The sequence below is a fragment of the Acomys russatus genome, chromosome 9, assembly GCF_903995435.1.
Source record: "Acomys russatus chromosome 9, mAcoRus1.1, whole genome shotgun sequence".
Taxonomy (NCBI): Eukaryota; Metazoa; Chordata; class Mammalia; order Rodentia; family Muridae; genus Acomys; species Acomys russatus.
In genome coordinates this window covers 27,624,118-27,651,005 of record NC_067145.1, presented here as the reverse complement: position 1 = coordinate 27,651,005, position 26,888 = coordinate 27,624,118, and the positions used below count along the sequence as shown (strand labels likewise).

General features: G+C 41.3%; 1 protein-coding gene across 1 annotated transcript; it reads left to right on the top strand.

The window, feature by feature from the left end:
* The first annotated feature begins 345 nt into the window (after positions 1–345).
* LOC127193602 (zinc finger protein 58-like) lies at positions 346–26,236 on the top strand. Its single transcript, XM_051150849.1, has 6 exons — positions 346–369; positions 15,412–15,573; positions 16,604–16,730; positions 17,229–17,324; positions 24,303–24,642; positions 24,772–26,236. The coding sequence occupies exons 1-6, from the start codon at positions 346–348 to the stop codon at positions 26,234–26,236; spliced, it is 2,214 nt and encodes a 737-aa protein (XP_051006806.1).
* The last annotated feature ends 652 nt before the right edge of the window (positions 26,237–26,888 follow it).

Genomic DNA, 26,888 nt, shown 5'->3' with positions numbered 1-26,888 from the left:
CAACAAGACTAAGTCCTGAGACATCAGAGCTTGTTTTTTCCCCAGAGACAATGCATTTTTGGAATATGAAGTTTAGTGACTCTTGTAAATAACAATATTCAGATTTTAATTCATTGTCAGGGTTGTACATAGAATTGGGTTCTGTCACAGACATTAAAATATCTACCTTAGTGAAGTGTGAAGGCTAATTCATCTTGGCTGTCCACCTGACACATCTAGGAAGCAGGAACCTCAACTCAACAATCGTCTCTCTGAGATCAGCCTGTGAGTGCGACGATTACATTGTCTTTAGTGCAATTCATGCAGAAGGGCCCAGTCCACTGTGGACCATGCTGTCCGTAGGCGATGGACCCGGACTGTATAAGACAGGTAACTAAAATGACAGTTCCTCCATGATCTTTGCTCAGGTTTCTGCCTTCAGTTCCTGCCTTGGATCCCTTCAATGATGGACTGTAATGTGTAAGATGAAATAAACCCTTTTTCCCCCCATGTTGCTTTTTGGGTTCGAGGTGTATCAAAGCAACAGAGAAGCAAACCAGAAGTAAAGGGTCTAACTAACCTTTGAATTATACACTATTGGGCATTCGTGGGATAGTCAGTCTGCTCCTAATGTTAGTGTGCTTCAGGTAATTTGTAGCATATTATCTTTTACGTTATATCACTTTCACCCTCTTTATCATCATTAATTTTTTTTTATATCTTCTTCTTTGTAGAAATAAAGTTATGTCCTTTTTGGCTCTTGTATTTTAGGTCAAATTCTAACAAAAGTTTTCTGAAGAACCTCTTCAGCCTTCCAGTGCACACACTTTGGCATCATTCACATTGTCTGAAATATGCAATCAAAGCATGATGAACTTTAGTGCTGAAAGAATGCGTGAAATGTTTTTAAAAAAAAACCTTGAGAATAAAAGAGAAGTGATGAAAATGAAGGTAATTTTGAAATAGTTAACTTCTCATTATCAAATGGTCAAGATAACATCTTAACACACACACACACACACACACACACACACACACACACAAACACCTACCTGATATTCATGAAGCTCATTTCTCTGATAAACGATTGCCTTTCAATCTTTTGGTGCTAATTCTAATATTATTGTTAGTCATGTATCACCAATACATTGTTTATAAAACTAGATAAAGTAAGGTTAATTTTACCAGTTATGTGCTTTTTATAGTGTTTAATATTACATAATGGTTTTCAGGAATTATTTCTAAATTATTGGTACCAGAGTGAACATACTAAGATACACATTCATTTATTATTACATCTCTGTGGAAAGAATGTAACCTTGGGCTGGGCTAAAGGTGAAGACAGCCTTAAGTGGCTTGACCCCACTGAGACTTTATCTCTACAAACTGATAGAGAGCTTAGATAGACTCAGAGAGAGAGGAAGTTTCAGCCCAAGACAAAAGACGGGCACCAGCAACTCTACCCGGGTTATTGTATTGCAAAAAGGACCATAGATTATGAAGAGAAGGACGTTGGGGAATCAGAGTGAGAGAGATCTGAAGTTCCTGCCAACAGTGTGGAGTTGGAAGAGTCACCTGTGAGTGGAGAGCTCGATGGAGTCTTCGAGGTTCGGTCCAAGTACAATTTCTATGGGATAGAGGATCTTCTGGCCTCCTGAGAATTACACCAGAGGATTTGCCCCATAGAACTGATACCCAGAAGGTTTCATTCTTGTTCTCCTTAATCTCCTTTCCCTCCTATTTAGAGAAGTCAGGTTGTAAGGCAGTTACATCCTTAATAAATTGCTAATAGAATCGTTAAGGAATCAGAGCCAATACATCTCATTAAAACAATTCCTTCTTTTCATTTGGTAAGATACATCTTAATTTTAGGTGTTTATTGAGATACTATGTTGAGGTGAACATTGGGAAATCTTCATAAAAATATGTGTGTGTATATATATATATATGTGTGTATATATATATACATATACACACACACACACACACACACACACACACACACATGAGACAAAGAGACAGAGAAAGAGAGAGAGAGAGAGAAAGAGAGAGAGAGAGAGAGAGAGAGAGAGAGAGAGAGAGAGAGAGAGAGAGAGAGAGAGAGAAGGTATTAGGACCCTAAGCTTCTCTAACTTGAAAGCCACACAGGTAAGGTGTTCCCTAACAGGAATAACATGCCCCCTCCCACCCTCTGACTACAGTGAGGTTGGGCCCTGGCCTCTGTGGCTGGTTAAATTTCCTGATTCTTGGGTCTCAGAAAGACAGAGAAGTACAGAATGGAAACCCCAGTCCTGCCAACACTGCAGTCACACAGGCAGTACTGTCCTGCCTCCATTACCTCAGTATGTGAGCACACAAAAGCAGCACACTTCCAGCCTGCTCACCTAGCACTGGGTTCCTGTAAGGTAACTGGACACTTAGTGAGCATCCAGCAAATCCCTGTAACCCCCTGAGTGCAAGTGACATAAACAATGACATACATACTGTTTCTCAGCAATGAGAGCTGTTGACCTGATAGCATCATGGATAATAGGTTTCAAAAGGGTGTGCTACAACTGAAAGGCCACTAGGTGTTGTGCTGGAGAAGAGTTGTGGCTACCATAGTAAGAGAGGAGGCAGGGCATTCTGAGTGAGCATGACAGCTGAAAGAGGCATCAAGGGCCACCAGGAATCCCCTGGGAGTTAAAAGAAATTAGTGAACACATCGAAAATCACCCACACCTACTAAATTTCATTCCCAATTGAAGAGAGATGATTGTCATTGGCCCATTTGTCCCTCTATATTTTTGACATATTGGTCTCTGTGTATGACTCAGGAAATGATTGTTTTGTCTCTCAATTAATCATACACTGACATGATGTTATACAGCTGTAGTTCAAGATACAGTATATGTGTGTGTGTGTGTGTGTGTGTGTGTGTGTGTGTTCAAACTGAGAGGATTTTCACAAGAAGTTACTGCTGTTACAGAAAGTGAAAAACAATAGTGAGGTCACTCACTAGACAATGTATTTATGAATAAGTGGATAAACAATGTATAAAGTGCAGAGAGAAGTTAAGACTGCAAACAAGATGGCCAGGAACAGGCAACATGCTGATATGGAAAACTGCTTGTCCCACAACACTTAAGACATGGTTTATGAACAGTACAATCTACTCAAAAGTGGAAGAAGAGTATGTCTCACGTGGATTGTTAGTACAGAAAAACAAGGATTATTTATTCTTTTGTAGGAGAGCCCATTGAAGAGGCCCCACGCTGGAAACTACGCTTCTAGGAAAGTGTCTCCAGGGTCAGCACCCAAACACAAAGGACACTGTACTATGGGGCACTATCCCCAAATGGAAGCCGAACTTGACAGCCTTTTCCACATTGTACTACTAGTTTTGCAGATATTTAAGATACATCATGTAGGTCAAGATGGAGCTTTGCAGAATTGTTAAAGAGAGATGCTTGTGGGGTGGGCACTTGCTCTCCAAGAGTACCTGTGAGGTCACTACATGAAACAGTTCAAGTGACTGCAAAGCTGCATTGGGAATCCACCATATTCTCACGTTAGAACATAGCAACCCAAGATGGGCTATCTGTGATCTAGTACACAGACATAGATGCTTGAGACATAGTTCTATGAGGCCCTGGTGATCACATCAGGAGTCTCAGACGCCATGCATGCAATCCTGTAATAGTTGGATTTTCACACATTTATGGCTTACGGTGTTCCTGTCTTTGCTTCCTATATGTCTATTCCTGCCTTCTACAATAGGCAGGTTTCCACTTTTCCAAAGTCTGTTGAAGCAGTTATCTTGTAAGCACTGTGGGATAAACACTTGAATTATAAAGTCAATAGATTTTGGACTTTGTGTTAAAACTACTAAAGTCTATGGGGATTTTGAGAAATTACTAATTGCCTTTCCTTTTTAAAAAAGATTTGTTTATTTTATGTATATGAGTGTTCTGTCTTCGTGTACACCGGCATGCCAGAAGAGGGCATCAGATCCCAGTATAAATGGCTGTGAGCCACCATGTGGTTGCTGGGAATTGAACTCAGGACCTCTGGAAGAGCAGACAGTGCTCTTAACTGCTGAGCCATCACTCTAGCCCCATAATTGCCTTTCCTAATAAGAGACAAAAGGGAAACTCTGTGAGGCTGCCAGGACAGAAGGCCATGGCTTATAGTGAAATATCTTGTTGTCAAACCCCATTGAACTCATTTGTTATTTCTCATATCTTTGTATTTGAGGAAGAATTATTTCTGTGTCCCAAGTTGGGAAAACTGAGGGAAATTCAAGGCAGATTCAATTCCAAGATGTTTCATATAGGAATGAATTCAGTCTCAGAGGAGACAAAGTAGATTGAACAAGTCAGAACAAATACCTGCATAGGGGATTCCAATGATGGATAATGGGGTTGGTGGTCGTCGTTGCTGCTGCTGCATGCATTGTGTGAATTGTGTGGCCTGCCTTCCCGTACTTGGGTGGAAGTGCGTCCAAAACTCCCAGAGCCGGAAAGGTGTCCCAGCCTGGAGGTGGGACAGTGGTCCAAGGGTATCCTGAGGCAAAGGAGCCTGGGAACCTTACAGCTGAGAGGAAGCCTCCTAAATAGAGGTGCTGCAGCTCCCAGGGAAGGGTTGCCCCTATACCTTGAGGAACTGAGGAGCCTTGGACCCTGAGTCTTGCTCCTTCTTAGCTTCTTCTTCTTCTTCTTCTTCTTCTTCTTCTTCTTCTTCTTCTTCTTCTTCTTCTTCTTCTTCTTCTTCTTCTTCCCCTCTTCCTCCTTCTCTCCTCCTCTTCCTCTTCCTTCTTTGGTTGAGTCACAGCTGACAGTACACCTCTTAAAAGAGATTTATTGGAGGGACTAATCCAGAAGAGGAAGGACTAATCCAGGAGTGGCTGGCCCTGCTCCCAGAAGGAGACAGCAGAGAACTGGGCAAACACAGCCTTCATATAGGGTTTTGTTGTTGTTGTTGTTGTTGTTGTTTTGTTTTTGTTTTTCGAGACAAGGTTTCTCTGTGTAGCCTTGGTTGTCCAAGACTCACTTTGTAGACCAGGCTGGCCTTGAACTCACAATAATCTGCCTGCCTCTGCCTCCCAAGAGCTGGGATTAAAGGCGTGCACCACCATGCCCGGTCCTCAGATTTGAATTCTAAGCTAAACAAAACAACTTTCCATAACTAAACTATGAATTTATATTAAGGGGTCAGAATTAATTAAGGGGTCAGAACTAGTTCTGGTGCCTGGGGTCAGACCATGTAAAGCTCCTTGTCTGGGAAGAATGGCTGGTTTATGATGTTGCCACAAAGGCAGCACCACAAGAGCTCACAGTCTAGCTCCAGTTAAACACACCTCTTTCCCTCTGAGTTCCCTGTCAGCAGCAGCCGTGACCAAGGCCTCAGGTGCTGCTGCTTTTTCCGTGCCTTCAGGCTTCTCAATTTCTCCAGGTCTGAGCTCAGGTCCCAGGGCTGTGGAGATTTAACCTCAGCCACTCTGGAGTCCTGCAGTGTTGCTGTCCAGAGCTGTAAGTGGCCAGCAGCACAGCCTGAAGATCCCAGCACCCCTTTCAGGGACCACAGGGTGTGGTACCCAGGAAAGCTGAAGAATTGAAAAGGGACATTGGGGAGAAGATTTAGGGGGAGCCCAGAGGCATAACTTGAAGCTGCCCAGCCTGGCTGCTGGATCTCCTAAGCAGGGGTTCTAGGCACTTTCCTGCAAAGCATAGAAAGTTTACAAAGTATGCAAAGTGGACAATGGGAGTTTGACAGGGAAGACTTTCCCTGCCACAAACGGCCAACACTATGTACCTGTGTTTGTGAAGGACAGTGGTCTAGGGGGCTCTCACAAAAACGGAATTTCTTACATAGATTAACCAGTTAAATGTTTCCCAAGGGACAGGTGGAAAAATGCTGAGAGAGATTATTGGAGTTCTTTGCCTGAGAGTTGGACTTTTAAGTTTGTTCAATGATTTATATGCTGTTTGTGTCCCTGACCAACTCTCTTGTTCACACCAAAACTATGGAGAGTGATCCATATATGAATTACACAGGGTCAGTGCAAAGGAACAGGGTAATTGATTTACAGGACTGTGCACTAAGACAAGGCCTACGTTATAGTCTAGTGCTTTACCATAGGCTGGTTGAGTATCAATTTTTCCTTTGGATTGTTTTTCTTCTGAAGTGTGTGTGTCTAATTTAAGAAAGAAACTCTCTATACATTGTCCACTCCAGCCTTGGTTCTTCCAGAAGTCTCTGAGTGGTGAAGAGCACAGTCGAGCATACTAAATTTGCTTCTAAAAATGGTATTTTTCATTTTCACATAGGTGTTTTCTTGTTTTGTTTTGTTTCAAGACAGGGTTTATCTATGTAGCCTTGGCAGTCCTTGACTCACTTTGTAGACCAGGCTGGCCTCGATCTCACAACGAATTGCTTCGTTATTTTAAACTATAACTGAGTCAGCATGGTAATTTGGGAGGGTAGTAAGATTAAAATCAGAACATATGGACCAGAAAGGACTTGAAATCCTAATATTTCTGTCACAGGCTCGACTCACATTCATAAGTCACCTGTTGTGGATCTGGAAGTGAAAACCAGCCTGGCTCCCTATGGCTGCATTGTGTACTAGGCTTCTCCCTCCCATACTCTACTGAGGATTGTCAGGGACAAATCCAAACAGTAGACCTTGCTCTACCTGGGTTCCGGGAATTTCTTCGCAACGACTTCTGGGAAATGTAGTCTGGCTATTATGACATCACAGGGAGCCATCCAGGAAATCCCTATCCGGGTTTTGGTCTACACACTTGAGTCTTTCTAAGAGTTGGCGTCTTGCGGTGCTGTAACGTCTCTGACTGAAGGTCGGTCCAGGGAGCAGCGGAGCCTGAGGCTCTGTGTGGGGTGCGGGGTGCAGGGATCCCTCTTGGAGAGAGCAGACCTGCGTTGGATGGGAGGGCAGAAGAAATTGCTCGGAGGTGCTGTGCTGCAGTGGCTGGGGGCAGGGTGGTTGGGATTGTGCCCTGCGCGACTGTTTCCTTAGGGGCTGCAGGCGACCAGAGTCCGCCTTGGGGCTTCTGGGAACCAGCACTGCGTGGTAGTGAGGAGCAGATAACCATGCAAGGTCCAGGATTGCCAGCGAATGGTGGTCAGCTGACTACCTGATCCTGAGGAGGAGCAGGGAGCTCACTGAACTACTTTGCTGGGAAGCATGCTTCACTAGCTGCCCCATTCTCACATGGATGCTGTCAGATTCCTAGAGCGCATGGGCTTTCTGGCCCTCCAGTGTTCTGTAGCCGGCTTTTTATAACGGCCTTGTTCTGTTGACTGTGTTCATTTTCTCTGCAAGATAAAGAATTAAGAGAGGAAAATCTGAGGCACAGCAAGTCGCATGTGGAAAATTCTAGAATACAGGGGACTAAGGAGATAGAACGAGCTCTTCTAGAAAAGCTTTGACCAGGGACACAGGGACAGCAGACCCAAGGAGAGAGGAAGCAAAGCTGGGGGCCAGGGAAGCTGAATCTAGCTATCTCTGAGAGACACTGACATGAGACACAAGATGCCTTATAACTTCTACCCTGTCTATTCTGTTACTCTGGGCTTGCTTCTGGGAACAGCCTCCATTCAAGTGAAGTACAGATATCCACCTCCCAATTATAGTCAGAATAGGTAGCAAGTGTTAATGAGTGGCACTTTGCCTGCCTTATACTGACCTTATTTGCATTTCTCCTCCATAGAAAAGGAATTTTGCCAGTATCAACTTCTCTTAGAATGTTGGCCATTAATTGTATTGGCTAATGTCCTTACCAGATACTATTCTGTTCACCGATGTACCACCCACCACCCACAGCATCCCCAGGAGATTGGGGACCTGCTCTAGTTCTCTCAGAGGGTAATGTTTCCATCTCCGCTCTGCTCTGGACTCCTGTCATTTCCCACCTTTTCCCTGCTGTTGTCAATCTCATAGGCAAAAGAGAGTGAATCAGATTTTTTGTTGTTGTTTTTCTATTTCCTGGTAAAACTGGAATATTCTCTACAGGGTACAAGGAAGCTTTCAGACCACTACAGTTGCTTTTCTCTTTAGAAATTACTGGTGTTCTCTTCGCCACTTTTCTTCACTCTGCCTGTGACTGGGAGATCTGTTGGCTTCCTCATTGCTGCTTAACTCTGTCCTTTCTTTATCAGTCATTCTTCTTTTGTTTGTTTGTTGTTGTTATTTCTCCTTTTTAAATTATATTTCTTTTTTTAACATATACATTTATATTATTACACATATATAAAATAACCTACATACAGCAAGAAGAACCAAGAAACAATCAGGAATTATATAACTTTACATTCATAGGAATTTGGCTGTTTGTCTTTGGCAAACTTGAAGTAAATATCTTTCCTATCTTGTTGGCTCTTAAACTCTGAGTGAAAATCTATATCGTATCTTGTCTCTATTAACTAAAAATGTCTACCTAGATCTAAAAACATCTTAACCCCCAACTAACTAAGTTCAATTGTAAGACTAAACTATCTGGTTTCAACCCCATCAGAGACTTGAGAATGAATAAAACTTAATTACCTGAGTGAACCAGACATGGAGGTTAGCAGCTTCCTGAATGAAAAACTGACAGAGACAGTTTACTGCCTGCGTAGTTACCCAGAACTCTATAACTATGATGCTGGAGCATCGTCTTCAGCCTTCTGGCCCAGCATAGCTGACAGACATATTTTAGAGGCAGGAACTATTGAGGACTTGCTTATCTTTGCAGAGTTTGGCTGTCTACTCTGCCTGTATCCAAGATTGCCCATTTTTAGGCAGAGTTCTGTCTGTGGCAGAAACAAGGACATTTTGCCCAGTGGCTTGTTTGCCATATTTGAAGCCATCTTCATAAGAGGGTTCTTTGATGCTCACCATCCTCTTTGAGGTAGGCTGAGTGTTGCCATGAATTAACATGACTTGTCAAAGAATCTTTAGAATAGTAAAAACGTCTTCAAATGCCACATTCAGTAGGTCTCTGAGGATTTTGAATACCTTGTATAACTACTTTACCTTATATATTTATAGAATCATATCAATCTGTTAGACCTAAGATATATATTCTTGTGATAAAAATAAACTAGTAATTGACATGACCATGATTTACTCGACTAACAATTAGCTTGTATTACTTAATTATTCTAAACATCCTGCAATACTACTTTCAAGGTATTAGAAGTAAACCTTGTATTATAATTGAGTTGGAGAGGTACAATACCTCCTATATATATATTATGTGTGTGTCTGAAGAATAATCCTATATTGAATTCTATACCAACGTATCAAAATTAACCTTATTTTGCATCAATATACATAATTCTACACCAATGAATTAAAAATAACCTTGTTTGTAAGTAACAATTATAGCCTTAAGCTGAGGGGTAGATTCAATCATCTACTTTTTGTCCTATCATCCCTATATATTTCTATATTGCCCCTCTTTTTCTTTTCAGCTCCTATCGCCTTACATATGAAAGAAAGATAAAGGAAAAGAGAGACATCCCTAATTCCAACCTAGTTTTCTTTCTGTATAAGACCAATAACTTATAACCAACTCCTGATGAAAATAAGTATCTGCAGCCCAAGAGAGCAAACAGATACCCCTCTTAGGTGAAATGGGGCATCATTCTCTTAAGGTTTCTTCAGGCTGATTGAAGGGGCCAAGTAAAATCAGGGAAAATAGTTAAACAAACTAGGGATAGCATTTGTGGTCCAGTTTCTAAATGTTGAGAAGTTCCAGGCTTAATAGTCTTCTATAGGACAGTCTGAAATGTTGGACCAATTGGTATCAGAAGTTATCCACAAGCTGTCCTGGAAGCTGTGCTCTTCTGATGGGTAACAGCAATGGAAGTACCTGGGCCTGGAACAGGAAGGATGCAGGATGTCAGCATCCAGCATGATGAGAAGAATGAATCTTGTCAGGTCTGATCCAGCGTCAGTGTCTGGTTCTTTTATTCTGAAAACATGTAATTTCCCAGAAGCATTATACAGTTCTAAAATTATAATTGTATGAGGTGTGTGGGATACACAGAACAATTAAGGTTGGTTCTCTGATCTTTGTAGGAACAGAGGTAAGACACCTGCAAATCTTCAGTTATGCTATATGAAGAATGGAATCTAATAATAAGTCACAGGGATTCTGTGACCAACACGAAGCCTTGTCTGTGCATAGACATTCATATCTCAGCCAGTCTTAGACTTATACCCATGTAGTGGGATTAGCAATGTAAGTTACCTGCTTGTTCTGCAGTTTGAATTCTTTACATCCCTATTGTAACCCCCTTCCTCGTTCCCTTTCTCTCCCTCTCCTAGACCTCAGAAAGGGGGCCTTCCTTCCTAACGTCTGACCTTGGCCTATCCAGTGTCATCTGTACTACCTGTGACCTTTTCCTCTGTGGCCTGGCAAGGCTACCCTGGCAGGGAGGAGTGATCAACATTAGGAGGCCTGAGTCCATGTGAAAAGTTGTACCTACTCCCCATATTGTGGGACCCACAAGGAGACTGACTGTGCTGTCTATTTACTACATCTGAGCAGAGGGTCTAAGTCCACATCCTACCTGGACCTTAGTTGGTACATCAGTCTCCGTATTATAATGTGGTTATCCTGAATTAAGTCACTAACATCGCTTATGAGTGAATATATGGCATGGGTGTCTTTCTGGGTCTGGGTTACCACACTCAGGATGATTGTCTCTAGTTCCATCCATTTGCCTGCAAATTTCAAGATTTCCTTGAATGGTATTCCATTGTGTAAAAGAACCATAGTTTCTTTATCCATTCTTCAGTGGAGGGACATCTAGGTTGTTTCCAGATTCTGGCTATTACGAGTAAGGCTGCTATGAACATGTTGAGCACATGTCCTTGTTGTATGGTGGACCATCTTTAGGGTATATGCTCAGGGGTGGTATGGCTGGGTCTTAAAGTAGACTTATTCCCAATTTCCTGAGATAGCACCAGATTGGTTTCCAAAGCGGTTGTACAAGTTTACACTCCCACCAGCAATGGAAGAGTATTCCCTTTTCTCCATATCCTCGCCAGCATGTGCTGTCATTTGAATTTTTTATCTTAGCCATTCAGATAAGTATAAGATGGCATCTCAGAGCCGTTTTGATTTGCATTTCCGTGATGACTAGGGATGTTGAGCATTTCTTTAAGTGTTTCTCAGCCATTTGATATTCCTCTGTTGAGAATTTTCTGTTTAGCTCTGTGCCCCATTTTTCAAATTGGGATATTTAGCTTGGTGGTATTTAATTTCTTGCTCTTCATATATTTTGGATATTAGCCCTTTGTCAGATGTAGGGTTGGTGAAGATCTTACCCCAGTCTGTAGGCTGTCCTTTTTTCTATTATTGTTTCCTTTGCCTTACAGAAGCTTTTCGGTTTCATGAGGTCCCATTTATTACTTGTTGATTTTAGAGCCTGAGCTATTGTTGCTCTGTTCAGGAAGTTGTCTCCTGTGCCCATGAGTTCAAGGCTCTTCCCCACTTTTTCTTCTAACAGATTTAGGGTGTCTGATTTTAAGTTGAGATATTTAATGCTCTTTGACTTTAGTTTCTTGCTGGTTGATAAATATGGGCTTTTGCATTTTTGTTCATGTAGCCATCCCATTAAACTAACACCATTTGTTGAAGAAGCTATCTTTTTTCCATTGAATGAATTTGGATTCTTTGTCAAAAAATCAAATGTCTAGAGGTGTGTGGCTTTAGTTCTGGGTTTTTCTATTCGATTCCACTGGTCAACCAGCCTATTTCCATGCCAGTACCATGCTGTTTCTATTACTGTTGCTTTATAGTACAGTTGTGATCCAAGATGGATATTCCTCAAGAAAATCTTTTATTGTACAGGATTGTTTTAGCTATTCTGGGTTTTTTGTTTTTCTATATGAAGTTAAGAATTGATCTTTCAAGGTCTGTAAAGAATTGTCTTGGAATTTTGATGGGAATTGCATTGAATCTATAAGTTGCCTTTGGTAAGATGGGCATTTTTACTATGTTGATTCTCCTGATCCACAAACATGGGAGGTCTTTCCATCTTCTTCTATTTCTTTCTTTAAAGACTGGAAGTTTTTTTCATATGTCTTTCACTTGCTTGGTAGAGTTACACCAAAATTCTGTATATTATTTGTGGCTATTGTCAAGGGTATAGGGCTACTGATCGTTTTCAGTTGATTTTGTATCCAGCCACTTTGCTGAAGTTGTTTATAAGCTGCAGAAGTTCCTAGGTGGAATTTTCGGGTCACTTATGTATAATGTCATATCATCTGCAAATAGAGATAATTTGACTTCTTCCTTTCCTATTTGTATCCCCTTGATCTCCTTTAGTTGTCTTATTGCTCTAGCTTGGACTTCAAGTACTACATTGAAGAGATATGGAGAGAGTGGACAGCTTTGTCTTGTCCCTGCTTTCAGGAAATTATTTAAGTTTCTCTCCATTTAGATTGGTGTTGGCTATAGGCTTGCCCTATATTGCTTTTATTATGTTAAGGTATGTGCCTTGTATCCCTGCACTCTCCAAGACTTTAAACATGAACAGGTGTTGTATTTTGCCAAATGCTTTTTAAGCATTTAAGGAGATGATCATGTGTTTTTTTTTTTCTTTCAGTTTACTTATATGATGGATTACATTGATGGATTTCCATATATTGAACCACCCCTGCATGCCTGGTAGGACATGGCTCCCTAAAGCCTACTTGGTCATGGTGAATGATATTTTTGAGGTGTTCTTGGATTCATTTTGCAAGTATTTTGTTGACTATTTTTGCATCAGTGTTTATAAGAGAAATTGGTCTGAAATTCTCTTTCTTGGTAAGGTCTTTCTGTAGTTTAGGTGTCAAGGTGACTGTGGCCTCATAGAATGAGTCTGGTAATGGTCCTTCTGTTTCTGTTTTGTGGAAGAGTTTAAAGACAATTGGTATTAGCTCATCTTGGAAGGTCTTGTAGAATTCTGCGCTGAATCCATCAGGCCCTGAGCTTTTTGTTGTTGTTGTTGTTGTTGGGAGACTTTTGATGACTTGCTTCAATTTCCTTAGGAGATATAGGACTATTTAATTTGTTACCTGATCTTGATTCAAATTTAGTAGCTGGTATCTACCACGAATATTGTCCATCATTTCGGTTTTCAAATTTTGTGGCATATAGGCTTTTGAAGTACAACCTAATGATTTCTTGGATTTCCTCACTGTCTGTTATGTATGCCTTTTCATTTCTATTTTTGTTGATTTGATTACTCTCCCTTGGCCTTTTAGTTAGTTTGGCTACGGGTTTGTCTATCTTGTTGATTTTCTCAGAAAAATAGCTCTTGGTTCTTTAATTTCTTTTTTTTTTTTTAATTTCATTACTTACCCAGATATCATTGAGTAAGAAGTTGTTCAGTTTCCATGAGTTTGTAGGCTTTCTGTTGTTTTTGTTGAGATCCAGCTTTAATCCATGGTGGTCTGATAAGATGCAAGAAATTACTTTGATCTTTTTGTATCTGTTGAGATTTGCTTTGTGATCAAGCATATGGTTGATTTTTGGAGAAGGTTCCGTGAGGTGCTGAGAACGTGAATTCTTTGTGTTTGGGTAAAAAGTTCTGTATATATCAATTAGGTCCATTTGGTTCATGATGTCTATTAGTTTAGTTGTTTCTCCATTTAGTTTCCGCTGAGATGATCTATCTGTTGGTGAGAGTGAGGTGATGAAGTCTCTCACTATTAAGTGTGGAGTTCAGTGTGCAAGTTAAGCTTTAGTAATGTTTCTTTAATGAATACAGGTGCTTTTGTATTTGGGTCATAGATGTTCAGAATTGAGACATCATCTTGGTGTATTTTTCCTTTTATGAGTATGAAATGTCTTTCACCATCTCTTTTGATTAGTTTTGGCTAAGTCTATTTTATTAGATACTCGAATGGGTTGTTTCTTTGTTCCGTTTACTTGGAATACCTTTATCCAGCCCTTTACTCTAAGGTAATGTTTATCTTTATAGCTGAGGTGTGTTTCTTGTATGTAGCAGATTAACAGGTCCTGTTTTCATATCCGTTCTGTTAGCTTGTGTCTCTTCATTGGGGGGTTGAGGCCATTGATGTTGAGTGATATTAATGACCAGTGGTTAATGGTTCCTATTATTGTGTTGGTAGTGGGAGAGAGAGAGAGAGAGAGAGAGAGAGAGAGAGAGAGAGAGAGAGAGAGAGAGAGAGAGAGTGTGTGTGTGTGTGTGTGTGTGTGTGTGAACTTCTTTTCTTTTGTTTTTGTGGATGTGGGGGTTATTCATTTCCTTTGTTTTCCTATAAAAAATTGCCCTCCTTGGATTGGAGTTTTCCTTCTAGTATTGTCTGTAGAGATGGATTTGTGGTTAGGTACTGTTTGAACTTGGTTTTGTCATGGAATATCTTGTTTTCTCCACCGATAGTGATTGAAAGTTTTACTGGGTATAGTAGTCTAGGATGGCATCTGTGGTCTCTTAGTGTCTGCATGACTTCTGTCCAGGCCCTTCTGGCTTTCATAGTCTCTGTTGAGAAGTCAGGTGTAATTCTAATAGGTTTGCCTTTATATATGACTTGACCCTTTTCTCTTGCAGCTTTTAATATTCTTTCTTTGTTCTATACATTTAGTGTTTTGATTATTATGTGGTGGGAGGATTTTCTTTTCTGGTGCAATCTATTTGGAGTTTTTTTAGGCTTCTTGTATATGTATGGACATTTCTTTCTTTATGTTAGGGTAAATTTCTACAATGATTTTGTTGAAAACATTTTCTGGGCCTTGCAGTTGGGAATCTTCTTTTTCTTCTATCCCTATGATTCTTAGGTTTGGTCTTTTCATAGTGTCCCAGATTTCTTGGACATTTTTCAGATTTCAGGAGCTTTTTAGACTTAATACTTTCTTTGATTGCTGTATCCGTTTCTTCAGTCATATCTTCTGTCCCTGATATTCTTTGTTCCATCTTTTGAATTCTGTTGGTCATGCTTGTGTCTGTAGATCCTGTCCCTTTCTCTTGGGTTTCCATTTCCTGGATTACCTCTGATTGTGCTTTCTTCATAGTTTGTATCCCCATTTTTAGGTCTTGAAACCTTTTATTAATTTCCTTCTCCTGTTTGATTGCAGTTTCTTCAAGTGATTTTCTCAATTCTTTCGTCCAATTCTAGTTTGAGGGATTTCTTTTCCCCCTTTAAGGCCTCTACCATGTTCATGACCTCAGATTTGAAATCCTTCTTTTGTGTGTTGGCTAAGATAGTATCTCCAGGGCTTGTGGTGGTAATGGGACTCCTGATTTCTGCTGATATCAGATGGTCCTGGGGATTGTTGCTGTCTTTTTACACTGACCTCTTCACATTGTTATGTCTCTGGTTGGAGTGTATGTATGCCCAGTGCCTGCTTGGACCTCAGAATTATCTGTGACTATGCTGGGTGACCTGATCCACTTGTGATACTGACTGTGGGGTCTGCTTGGTGCTAGAACCCACAGACGCTGGTGATTTTGCAGTCCCCAGCTAGTTCTGCGCCCCAAGGAGATCAAGAGCTTGTGTTGCTAGCCTTAGAAGGCTGTGTGCCTGTTTCTGTGGGGATCGAGGAACGCGTGGGAAATGGAAATGATAAAAAGATCAGAATAATGTCTGTTGTATTTTTAATCAAACAGTGCTCTTAGATCTTTGCTTGCTGATTTTTAAATTGGTCTAGATACTTAAATGATATTTTCTCTATGGGTTCTTCCATACTTGTTCTAGCCCGTGCCTGCTCCATCTCCTGTCCCTTGTCAACTCTGTAAAAATCCAGAAACCCAGACAACAGCCAGAAGCACTGTATCAGAATCTGTATTTTAGTTTCACTTCACACTTATGATTGTGCATATTAAGTGCTGGCAGGTACCTTCTCTCTCACCATAAGTTTCTCCTGTGAAAATGTATATGTGTGGCATATAACACAAGCATGTGACACTAGATGCATGTTCTTCTGTAGATGTGTTTGCTTACATTTCATCTGTCTTAAATGAATAGTATCCACACGGCCGTGTAGGATCTTTTTACCTTGTCTTTCCTTGAACATGAGTCCAGTGTGGATCATGTGAGTTCCTTTGTTGTGTCTGAGGAATTTTCCTCACCAATTTAAAAACACTTTTCGCTCTCTCTTATGCTGGGCAAAATCTAGATTTGTGTCCTCAAGCACATGATGCCCGTGTTAGGGTTTCTATTGCTGTGATACAGACCATGAGGAAAGGCAACTTGGAGACGAAAGGGTTCGTTTCAGCTGACAGCTTCAGGTTACAGTTCATTTCCTAGTGAAGTCAAGGCAGGAACCTGGAGGCAGGAAGTGGAGCACAGCCCAGAGAGGAGTAGTGCTTCCTGGCTTGCTTCCCATGGCTTGTTCAGTATGCTTCCCTGTACATAGACCCACCTGCCTAGGGCCAGCATTACCCATAGTGTGCTGCGCTATATCGTATCAGTCACTGATTATGAAAATGTCCCGCAGACGTCCCTATAGGGCAGTTTAGGGAAGCATTTTCTCAATGATGCTTCTCTCTTCCCTAGTGACCCTAGATAGTGTCAACTTGACAGGTGAACTAGACAGCCCAATGCATCTTGGTATTGATACTGCTATTAACTGTTTTAATAATTCAAAAGTGTGGTACCATTTATTGGTCTTTGTTTCAGGAAATGCTGTCCTTCTGGGATGTGGCCGTTGATTTTTCTCCAGAAGAGAGAGAATACCTGGAGCCTGCTCAGTGGAGTCTGTACAGGGACGTGATGCTGGAGACCTACAGCAACCTTGTGTTCCTGGGTGAGGAGTGCATCTACAGTGAATTCTTATTTCACCCTCAAAGTGTAGTTTCCTCACTTCCTACGTTATCTCATGGGAGGCTATGATTTTCACCAGTGAGCTTCACATTCTTTATTTTAAGAAAAATGAGGCAGGTTGCTGTATAGCTTAGAACCATTTCATTGTTTTTCTGTTTGTGTGTTTAACCTGTCTGTTGAAAGCATGCATCTTTCACACTAGTGGGACTGTTAGCTGTTCAATGGCGCGAGGCATGGAGCCCTCATGTTAATGAAAAACTTTCACAATTCTGTTTTAATGTTTTTCCTTCAAATGAAACTCAAAGCCTGAGCATTGTAAATTCCCTCACATATTGTAATGATCCTGTCAGAAACCATGTAAGGAACTAACTGTCTGTGATCATTGCATCATCTCCTCCCTTATAAACACTGTCCTGGAAGGGTCGTGTCAATTCCTAGCAGGAGAACACTCAAACAGTCTTGTTCTCTTTCCCACAAACAGGTCTTGCTGTGTCTAAGCCACAGCTTGTGACATTTCTGGAGCAGAGACAAGGGCCTTGCGATGTGAGGACACGAGCAGCAGCCACTGTACCTCCAGGTGTGTAGAATGAGGGGGACAGAGGACAGAGTTGCAGTCCAAACAGAAAAGCAGGCTTTGCCACGTGCATTGAAACACGATGTTCATGTGGAAAGCTTTGTTTTGGTCTCTCCTTCTTGGCCTTGTTGTCAAAGAGGCACATCTTTCAGACTTTTATGATCAGTTAAATCTCTCTCTTTATTTTTAAATTCATTTATTTTCTTTTTCATTTTCTTAATGATATGGAGACATTTATTATATGAGCATGGGGGGAGAAAGAAGGGGGAGTACCCCAGAAAGAGAGAGACAGACAGACAGACAGACAGACAGACAGACAGAGACAGCAATAGAAGAGAACAAGAGCTTATTTAAGTCTCCTATGTCTACAGTGGATTCCAAGGCTTTATGGTTTATTTTCCTTTTGTTGGGTCTTTATAGTAATGTAAGACTCAGGGGAATGCAAGTCAGAGCTGGTCAGACTGAGTGTCATTTATTTGCTGGAGTTAAGAGCAGACTCATACCAGAAAGATCTCTATACTTACGTGAGCATGACTGGGTTTATACAACCAAACCCACAATTCCATTGCACAGAGGTGGCAGGTACAGAAGGCTCAATAGGTTTGTTCTGTTGATTAGAACTATTAGGTGTTGAGAGAGCAGTTGGATAAAAGACAGACAAACTAGAGTCACTTTGGGCCCTGGCTGTCCTAGACTCCCATTGTAGACCAGACTGGCCTCAAACTCACAGAGAACTACCTGCCTTTGCCTCTGGAGTGCTGGGATGTAAGGCTTGCACCATCGTTGCCTAGCTCTGGTAGTTTTTTTGATGATGGTTTACAAGCAGTTAATTATCAGTGCCAGGCACTGAGGGACAAGAGGTCTTTCAAGGCCTGTGGGTGTTCATCCATGGGTCCTCACACACCTATCGTGGCACCAGGGATTGTGTGCCCCCTTCATGACAGTTAGTAGATATAGGTCTTCGACTGAGTTGTAAGGCTCCGTTTTGGTTAATTTATTTATCATATACACAGACCAGCTTCCTTTGGATATATACCCAGTTATCCTTGTGGAAGAATCAGAAATTTGTATTTATAAACATAATGTTCCCAGATACATGAGAGCTGGTAGCAATTTTTTGGTCAGAGTCTAGCCATGGGTAGCCAGTGCTGCTAGCCCTACAGGAAACATTATAACTTTATTTACTACATGAGTCCAGCGGGAGGGAAAGAACTCTAAAGGTCTTCTGTAGAACTCTGCAAACTTCCTCCATGTATGTATTGGCTCATTGGCTTTCAGGTTTGTAATGGGAACCGGGCTAAAGGGATGGTCTCAGTTGTCTCTGGAAGGTGACACAGAGGGACTGTACTCAGTGACCTTTCACAGTCCACATCTCCTCCTCCTCAGACTGTATTGCTTTCCTTACCTGGCTATGGTGGCTCCACAGGCCACTTAGTTGAAATGAATGCCCATAGTTCAGCTTACTGTGCTTACTGGCACTGTGGCAGAGCCTCTGTTGTATAGTGTCTCACGCTTTGCTGAGACTGCTTACAGAATCAGGCACTGACCTCTCAGCTCAGGGATTAGCTTTGTTAAGAGGAGAAGTCAAAAGCAGGAACAGGGTACAGCCATTCTAGCTAGCTTGTATTTCCCATAGCTGTTGAGTCCCAGGCTCAGGTACAAGTTCCCCTGTGCCCAGTCTCCTCAGCTATCAGTTCAGGAGACACTGAGTGCAGGGTGACTGCAATGAGTGGCTCCATTGCTTGGGACATTTGGGCTGTGGGTGCGGAGGCTAAGGTCATCTGAGTTGACAGAATCCATCCCCCTGTCTTGGGAGACATGAGGAGTAAGTCATCTTTCCTACAGATAAGGACTAGGAGTTCTGGTCTGGCTTACTGGCTACAGGGAGACAGGAGCAGCAGATGCTGGCAAGTCCTATTCCCCCTGCATCCTTATCCTGTGATAAGCTAGCCTGCCAGTTACTCTGGTAGGTCTGTGTCCCATCAGAGGGCATGTAGGCCAGTCTACCCTGGGTGTGTCTTGCCATGAAAGTGTAGCATAGATTTAACCCTTTTTACTCCTTCAGTTTCAATAACCAGGCATATATATATATATTCTGAATATATATATATACACACATACATACTCTGAGGAATACCTGAGAAAGAATGAGAGACAGAGAAAAAGGAAGAGAGAGGAAGAATAAGCCAAGCTTTTTTTTTAAGTACATCCGATTTTGAATGTTATTACATATTAAGGAAGCCTTGAGTTGACCTGAAATTTGAGTTTTCTGCTTTATGCCTAAATTTGATAACATGAACAGAGAACTATATTATTGAAAGTATAAGTGTTTCTCTCCAACATTGTCTCTGTCAATGAATTACATTTGTATTTAGCATGATTACAAACACAATTTTGGGCACCTTAGGCATATTTCATCATTAAAATTTTGACTCATTAACTATTATATCTTAATTACCTTTGGTCAACAGCTGACAATAAATTAGTAACTCATAAGTGTATGACTTAATAAATGAAAACAATTCATGAGTGTTAAAAGTTTCAGTCTTTGGACTGAAGCTCTTTCATCCCAACATAAACTTTAGATATAAACACAGTTCATGCATGGGCTGGAGCCTCACTCTCCTCCTCCCTCCACAGTGTGTTAACAGAATCTTGGTCAGTCCTACAGGGCTGCTACAGTAAGTAGCTCGTTTCATCACAAAGAATACAACCAGAGAAGAAAATAGTAAGGCTGTCCTTTAAAGAGACACCCATAAGAACAAAAATGTGTACAGTTCATTACCACAGATCTTGTCGTGACTCAGTTTCTCCAAATGCCCAAAGTGTAACAAAGTTCACAAAGACATAAGTGACTAGATAGACATATTTAGGCCAGTTTTTTTTTTAAACATGAGTAGACCTTCAGAGCCTCAGGAACTTTAACAGCTTTGACTGTTAAGTACATGACCTTTAAGTCTCATCCTCCATAAGGCCTGTATACAACAGTGAGAATTCCTATCACTTGTCTTTAAGATTTTAAGGTTTTGCCTGCCTCTTTAGGTATAGAATTTATCTATCTGAAATAATCAAATCCTCTTATTAGAGATATTGTCAAATATATCTTTTTAAAATGGATTCACTGATCCATACGGAGAAAATGTACATGTCAGCAAGAAGCTTAGAAATGTCAGTAAAGTTGGATGAGAGAACAATTTTTTGTGAAGCACCAAGAGTGGGAAGTATTGAACAGGAGTTCAGTCTGTAACTGACCAAGAAATCAATTGAGTTACCTCATTTCCTGTGAGCCAGGCAGCAGAGCCTTCACCTATATCTCTCTTCATAAAGCAATTTCAAGTGAGAATGACAACATTAGGAAAAAAATTTACCATTCATTGTAAGAATATTTCCTAAATGGGAGGTGCTTTAGCCATACCGATTTCAGTGAGGTCTCTACCCACTACATAAAATACACTCTATAGGCCGGACTGTCCTCAAACTCAGAGATCCTACTGCCTCTGCCTCCCAAAGCACTGAGATATGGTTCAGTGGTTAAGACCATGGGCTGTTCTTCCTAAGGCGCCAGGTTTAATTCCCAGCACCCTCATGGTAACTCATAACTATCTGTAACTCCAATTTCAGAGGATCTGACATTCGCACACATACAAACATGGAGGCAAAACATCACTGCATACAATAGCTTCCCATAAGGTCAGAGGGAGATTTTAGTTTTTCTGCCTTCTATATCCTCATGTTTGTAGAAAAATCTCAAAACTTTGTGCTATTAATGCCCCATAGGGAGGAGTGACTGGGTGCTCAGGTGAGGGCTCAGCCATCTTGCTTATTTCCTCCTTTCTTGAACCAATGCTAACCTTTAATAAGCACAGCTAGAGTTTTGAAGGTGGTAGTTGTTCAGCTTAGAAGATTCTATGCAATATCAGCTAAGTAAAAGAAGGTTGAATGCAAACTGCACAGGGAGGGTAATGTGATGGAGGAACATAACTGCTGCACATTCTGTTCAACCACTGTGCTCTGAATGTGTCCAGGTAAACTTTATAGAAAACACAAGACAGTCTTTATGATGTAGACAGCTTTGTCGCCAGCATAATCACCATTAATTGATGTTAACACTATCTAACACTATTTTAATTGACTATGGTTTTGGAGTTAGTATTGAGGGATTTTGTTTATTTGGTTGGTTTTGTTTTTTTGTTTTTTGTTTGTTTGTTTGTTTGTTTTATACTTTTTTATTAATTCATTTATTTTACGTCTCAATAGTTATCCCATCCCTTGTATTCTCCCATTCCTCCCTACCTCCTGCTTTCTCCCTATTCCCCTCCCCTATGACTGTGACTGAGGGGGACCTCCTCCCCCTGTATATGCTCATAGGGTATCAAGTCTCTTCTTGGTAGCCTACTATCCTTCCTCTGAGTGCCAGCAGGCATCCCCATCCAGGGGACGTGGTCAAATATGGGGCACCAGAGTTCGTGTGAAAGTCAGACCCCACTCACCACTCAACTGTGAAGAATGTCCTGCCCAATGGCTAGATCTGGGTAGGGGTTTGAAGTTTACTGCATGTATTGTCCTTGGCTGGTGCCATAGTTTGAGCAGGACTCCTGGGCCCAGATCCGCCCGTCATAATGTTCTCCTTGTAGATCATATAGTGTTTAGTACTCTGTGTTGTGGTTTTGGTTTTTAAGACAGGCTTCTTCTGTATAGCCCTGCTTGTCCTGGGACTTGCTCTGTAGACCAAGCTGGCCTCAAACACACAGACTTAGTATGCCTCCCAAATGCTAGGATTAAAGGCATGCATCACCACTGCCTTGCAGAATTGAGAACTCAGAAAATGCTGGAAATGAAAGCAAGAAATTCCAGGCTTGTTGGAGCAGAATCAAAGATGTACCACAAGCTTTGTGCCAAAGAGTCCCAAGAACAAACAGAATGTCCTGTCTCAGAAGGAGCAGGCTTGGGGACACAATAGAAAGGGCCCAATATAACTCCTGTCTACAGTCTTCTACATAAGTAGCACAGCTAAGGGACTCTCCTACATGGAAACACAAGCTGCAATTCCTTGGCCGCTTTTAGCTAGAGTCACGGACCCAGACACTGGCTAGACTCTTGGATGCCTGGCAGTCTTGCTCCAGCCCACATCACAGGGCCTAGTTCTGTGGTTCTCCTAGCCAACTTGGCTTTTGCACTAGAGGATTTTTTTTCTATTGGGTCCTTATTATCCATGTTGAGTCAGTGAGTAATTGCCCCATCTCCACTGGTCTCAAGAGCACCTTGAAGGAGTGTGGCAGGGAGTTGACTAGGTTTGGGCACTTGGTCAGCTCAGTGCCATGGTTGAGAGAGTTGAAGAAGAATAGATAGAGTTTCCCAGACCCACTAACACAACTCAGAAAGAAGGCTGGCACTGCTGATGGACCGTAGGCAGGAAGACAAAGGAACCCATAACTTCCAGTCACCTTGAAGCCAAAATGAGCTAAGAGAGTGGCCTACATCTTTTTCCACGATAAGAGCCAGGCCAAGGTACAAAAAGTGAGGTACAGACCAATTTATTCACTCAGCATCCACAGAAATGACATAAGACAGGGATTTAACTGAACGGTGTTATCCACTACTTCTTCAGTCAGCCCGTTTTCTCTTAGAAGGAGACCTAGGGAAGGTGTCACTTTCAGGCATGCTTCCACTTAACAGAACCAGAGAAAAATATCTTCATCTACTTCTTTGGATGACCAGAAGGACTCAAGAAATACATTGGCCTTTTACGGACTTTCTGACCCTGATTTGATTGGGTTTATAAAACCAAACCCACAATTACATCATATCAGAGGCACCTAAAATTTCAAAAGTTTCAGTTCCATCAGTTTAATTTGATTTATGCTGTAAACTGTGGCTCCTCCCATGCTGTAGGTGAGGCTGCAGGAGAGCATTTTTGCTGTGAAGGGATATTAGACTCTACAGGGCTTTGCTGCCCCACCGAGTTCCCAAATAATTGAGAGAGAGAGAGAGACTTTTTAGTTTTATAAAAGATGTAAGGCACAATACCTAGACAGATTTCAACCCTCTGAGCTATTTTTCCATTTACCAGCTGCACACCCCAATAATTACTGGATAATTGAAATAATTGCCATAATTACTCCTGTCTGGGCTATTTCTGTTCCATCAGGCCAGCCTTCATGGCCACGTGCTCATGGTCTATATGCCCCTTGCTGACTTCATTTTCTCCAGGTTCCTCTTCTGCTTTTCTCTCCTGCCTTGCTTCCTGGTCCCCACCTAATCTCAAGCCCTGTAACCTAAGCGCTGCCTCTTTCGCTTCTACCCAGTTACAGGGGAAATGTTACAGGATATTTGATCTCACTGTGAAACCTGAGATTGTGAACTGTAAAAACCTGTTTCTTGTTTGCCATGGTTGAGCCCTGACGTAACATCTTTACTCTAAGAATGTTCTACACACAGGATTTACTAAAGTTAACCCTAGGTCAAGAGGTAGAGCATGAAACCAGGGACTAAAAAGTAGGAGGGACTTTGGTTGAAGGATATCTAAAACAGTGTGCAGAAGTAAAGGAGGCTTTGGGGCTTTTGACCTTTGAGCTAGCAAGCCTTTTGGCCTTGGGTTGGTTGGCTTTTTCCTGTTGGCCTGTCAGCTGAGCTAGTGAGCTTTGAGGACTTTTTCCATCAATATGTGAGCTGAATAGAACGTTTAGCTGGGTCCTTTCTCTGCCTCTCTGAGCTAGCAGGTTTTCACCCCAGCAACTGGTTCCTGAGTCTTTATTGGTTAAATTGAACAGTTGGGATTTTCATTCTTCAAAACAACATTACAGATTGTGTTCACCTACTCTATTTTGTTAATTATGTGTACTGTATATAGGTGCTAAAATACACTGTACTTTCTGATTCATGGTAAAATATGCATGAATAAATGACTCCATTTAAAAAATAAGCATTAGAAATATGAGTATATTGCTTACTTTTTTATCATATCTCAACTTTTTTGAACAGGAACAAGACATAATAATTGTAATAAATATAGCAAGAATATTCATCATAACTCACTCCAGAGGATTCATAAAGGGGAGAAACCCTACAAGTGTGGAGAATGTGGTAAGGCCCTTAGTTCTCATAAAACACTTTCTATACACCAGAAAAATCATACTGATGAAAAACCCTACAAGTGTGAAGAATGTGGCAGATCATTTTATTACCCTTCAATGCTAAAGGGACATAAAAGAATTCATTCTGGAGAGAGACCCTACAGGTGTGAAGAATGTGGCAGATCATTTTACTACCCTTCAATGCTGAAGCGACATGAAAGAATTCATTCTGGAGAGAAACCATACAAGTGTGACCTGTGTGGAAAAGGATTTACTAAGCCCTCTGTTCTTACTGAGCACAACAGAGCTCATAGTGGAGAGAAACCCTTCAAGTGTGAGGTGTGTGGCAGATGTTTTTCCTCTTCTTTAACCTGTAGGAGACACCAATTAATTCACTCTGAAGACAATCCCTACAAGTGTGGGGAATGTGGCAAAGCCTTTTCTACACTTTTTTCTGTTACTCATCACAAGTTTGTTCATTCTGGAGAGAAACCATACAAGTGTGCAGAATGTGGGAAAGCCTTTTCTTACAATTATTCCTTAGTTCAGCACAAGTTGAGTCATACTGGAGTGAAATCTTGTCAGTGTGAAGAATGTGGGAAGATGTTTTATTCTTTTTCAAAATTGAAGCAACATAGAAAAATTCATTGTCAAGAGAATCTATACAAGTGTGAAGTCTGTGGAAAAGCCTTTTACACTAATTCTTCCCTGATTCAGCACAAAATAGTTCATTGTGGAGAGAAATCCCAGAAATGTGAAGAGTGTGGCAAAATGTTTCCCTGTACCTCAAAACTGAAGAGACATAAAAGAATTCATTTTGCAAAGAAACCCTTCAAATGTGAAGTATGTGGCAAGAGTTTTCGTACTCGCCCAGAATTCTGTGTACACAAGAGAACTCACACCAATGAGAAACCACACCGATGTGAAGAATGTGGCAAAATGTTTTACTCTACTTTACACCTTAAAAGCCACCAAAAAATTCATACTGGTGAGAAACCATACAAGTGTGAAGACTGTCACAAATCCTTTAGTAGGCTTACAACCCTTAAGACACACAGGACAGTTCACACTGGAAAGAAACCCTACAATTGTGACCTGTGTAGTAAGGGTTTTATTACACCTTCTCTCCTCACTAAACACAAGATAGCTCACACTGGAGAGAAACCATACAAGTGTGAGGAGTGTGGCAAAAAATTTTCCTATTCTTCAGACTTTAAAGCACATCAAATACTTCATTCTAAAGATAATCCCTTCAAGTGTGGGGAGTGTGGAAAAGCCTTTACTAAACTTTGTGTATTCACTCAGCACAAATTTGTTCACACTGAGGTGAGACCATACAAGTGTGAAGAGTGTGGCAAAAGTTTTTCTTATTCTTCAGACTTTAAAGCACATCAAAGAATTCATTCTAAAGATAATCCCTTCAAGTGTGGGGACTGTGGCAAAGCCTTTGTTAATCAATATGCTCTTTCTCGACACAAACCAGTTCATACTGGACAGAAAGCACACAAACGTGACCTGTGTGGAAAAGGATTCAGTAAGCTCTCTGTTCTTACTGAGCACAAGATAGCTCATACTGGAGAGAAACCGTACAAGTGTGACACGTGTGCCAAAGGATTTTCCTCCTCTTCAGTCCTTAGAAGACATCAAAGAATTCATTCTGAAGACAACCCCTACAAGTGTGGGGAATGTGGCAAAGCTTTTACTAAGCTGTATACACTTAGACGGCACAAGTTTGTTCACACTGGAGAGAAACCATACAAGTGTGAGGAGTGTGGCAAAGGATTTTCATGCTCTTCATACCTTAAGGCACATAAAACAATTCATTCTAAAGAGAAGGCCTAACAGTGTGGGAAACGTGGCAACGCCTTTGTTAATCACTCGTTCTCATCACAAGACAGTTCATTTTGTAGAGAAATCTTGTAAAGGTCATTGAAAAAGTTTATACTTCTTCATCACTTAAAAGACACAAATAGTTCATTCTGGATAGCAACTCCACAGTGCGTGGAATGTGGTAAAACCTATGCTGGTCATTGAGACCTCACAGAGCACAAATGAATGAAGAGTAGGGAAGCCATGTATGTGGGAGGAACGGCGAGTGCATCACCAGCCAGTCAAACAGGAAGGGACTGACAGGCATATAGTGTTCGTATCTTAAATAACAACGATTTTCATCCTGACCATCAACGTTGTAATATGAAAGATGTGGTGAAGGTTTCAGTTATCAGTCAGTCCTGGTTCAACCTCAGTACTATGCACTTGAGAGAAACCGTATCCATACAGAAAAGGACCAGGGTTGAGCTATTCCCCATGCCTGTATAAGCATCAGATAATACACTCTTATGAGGAAGCCTACAGAAGCAATCAATGTGGCATCTTCTCTACCTGTGCTTCACACCTTAACTGTCCCCAGAGACTTGACACTGCAGAGACACTCTCTGCATACGACACTGTCCCTAAGCCTTGAATAGTACTTCAAGTCTTCATCAACACCAAA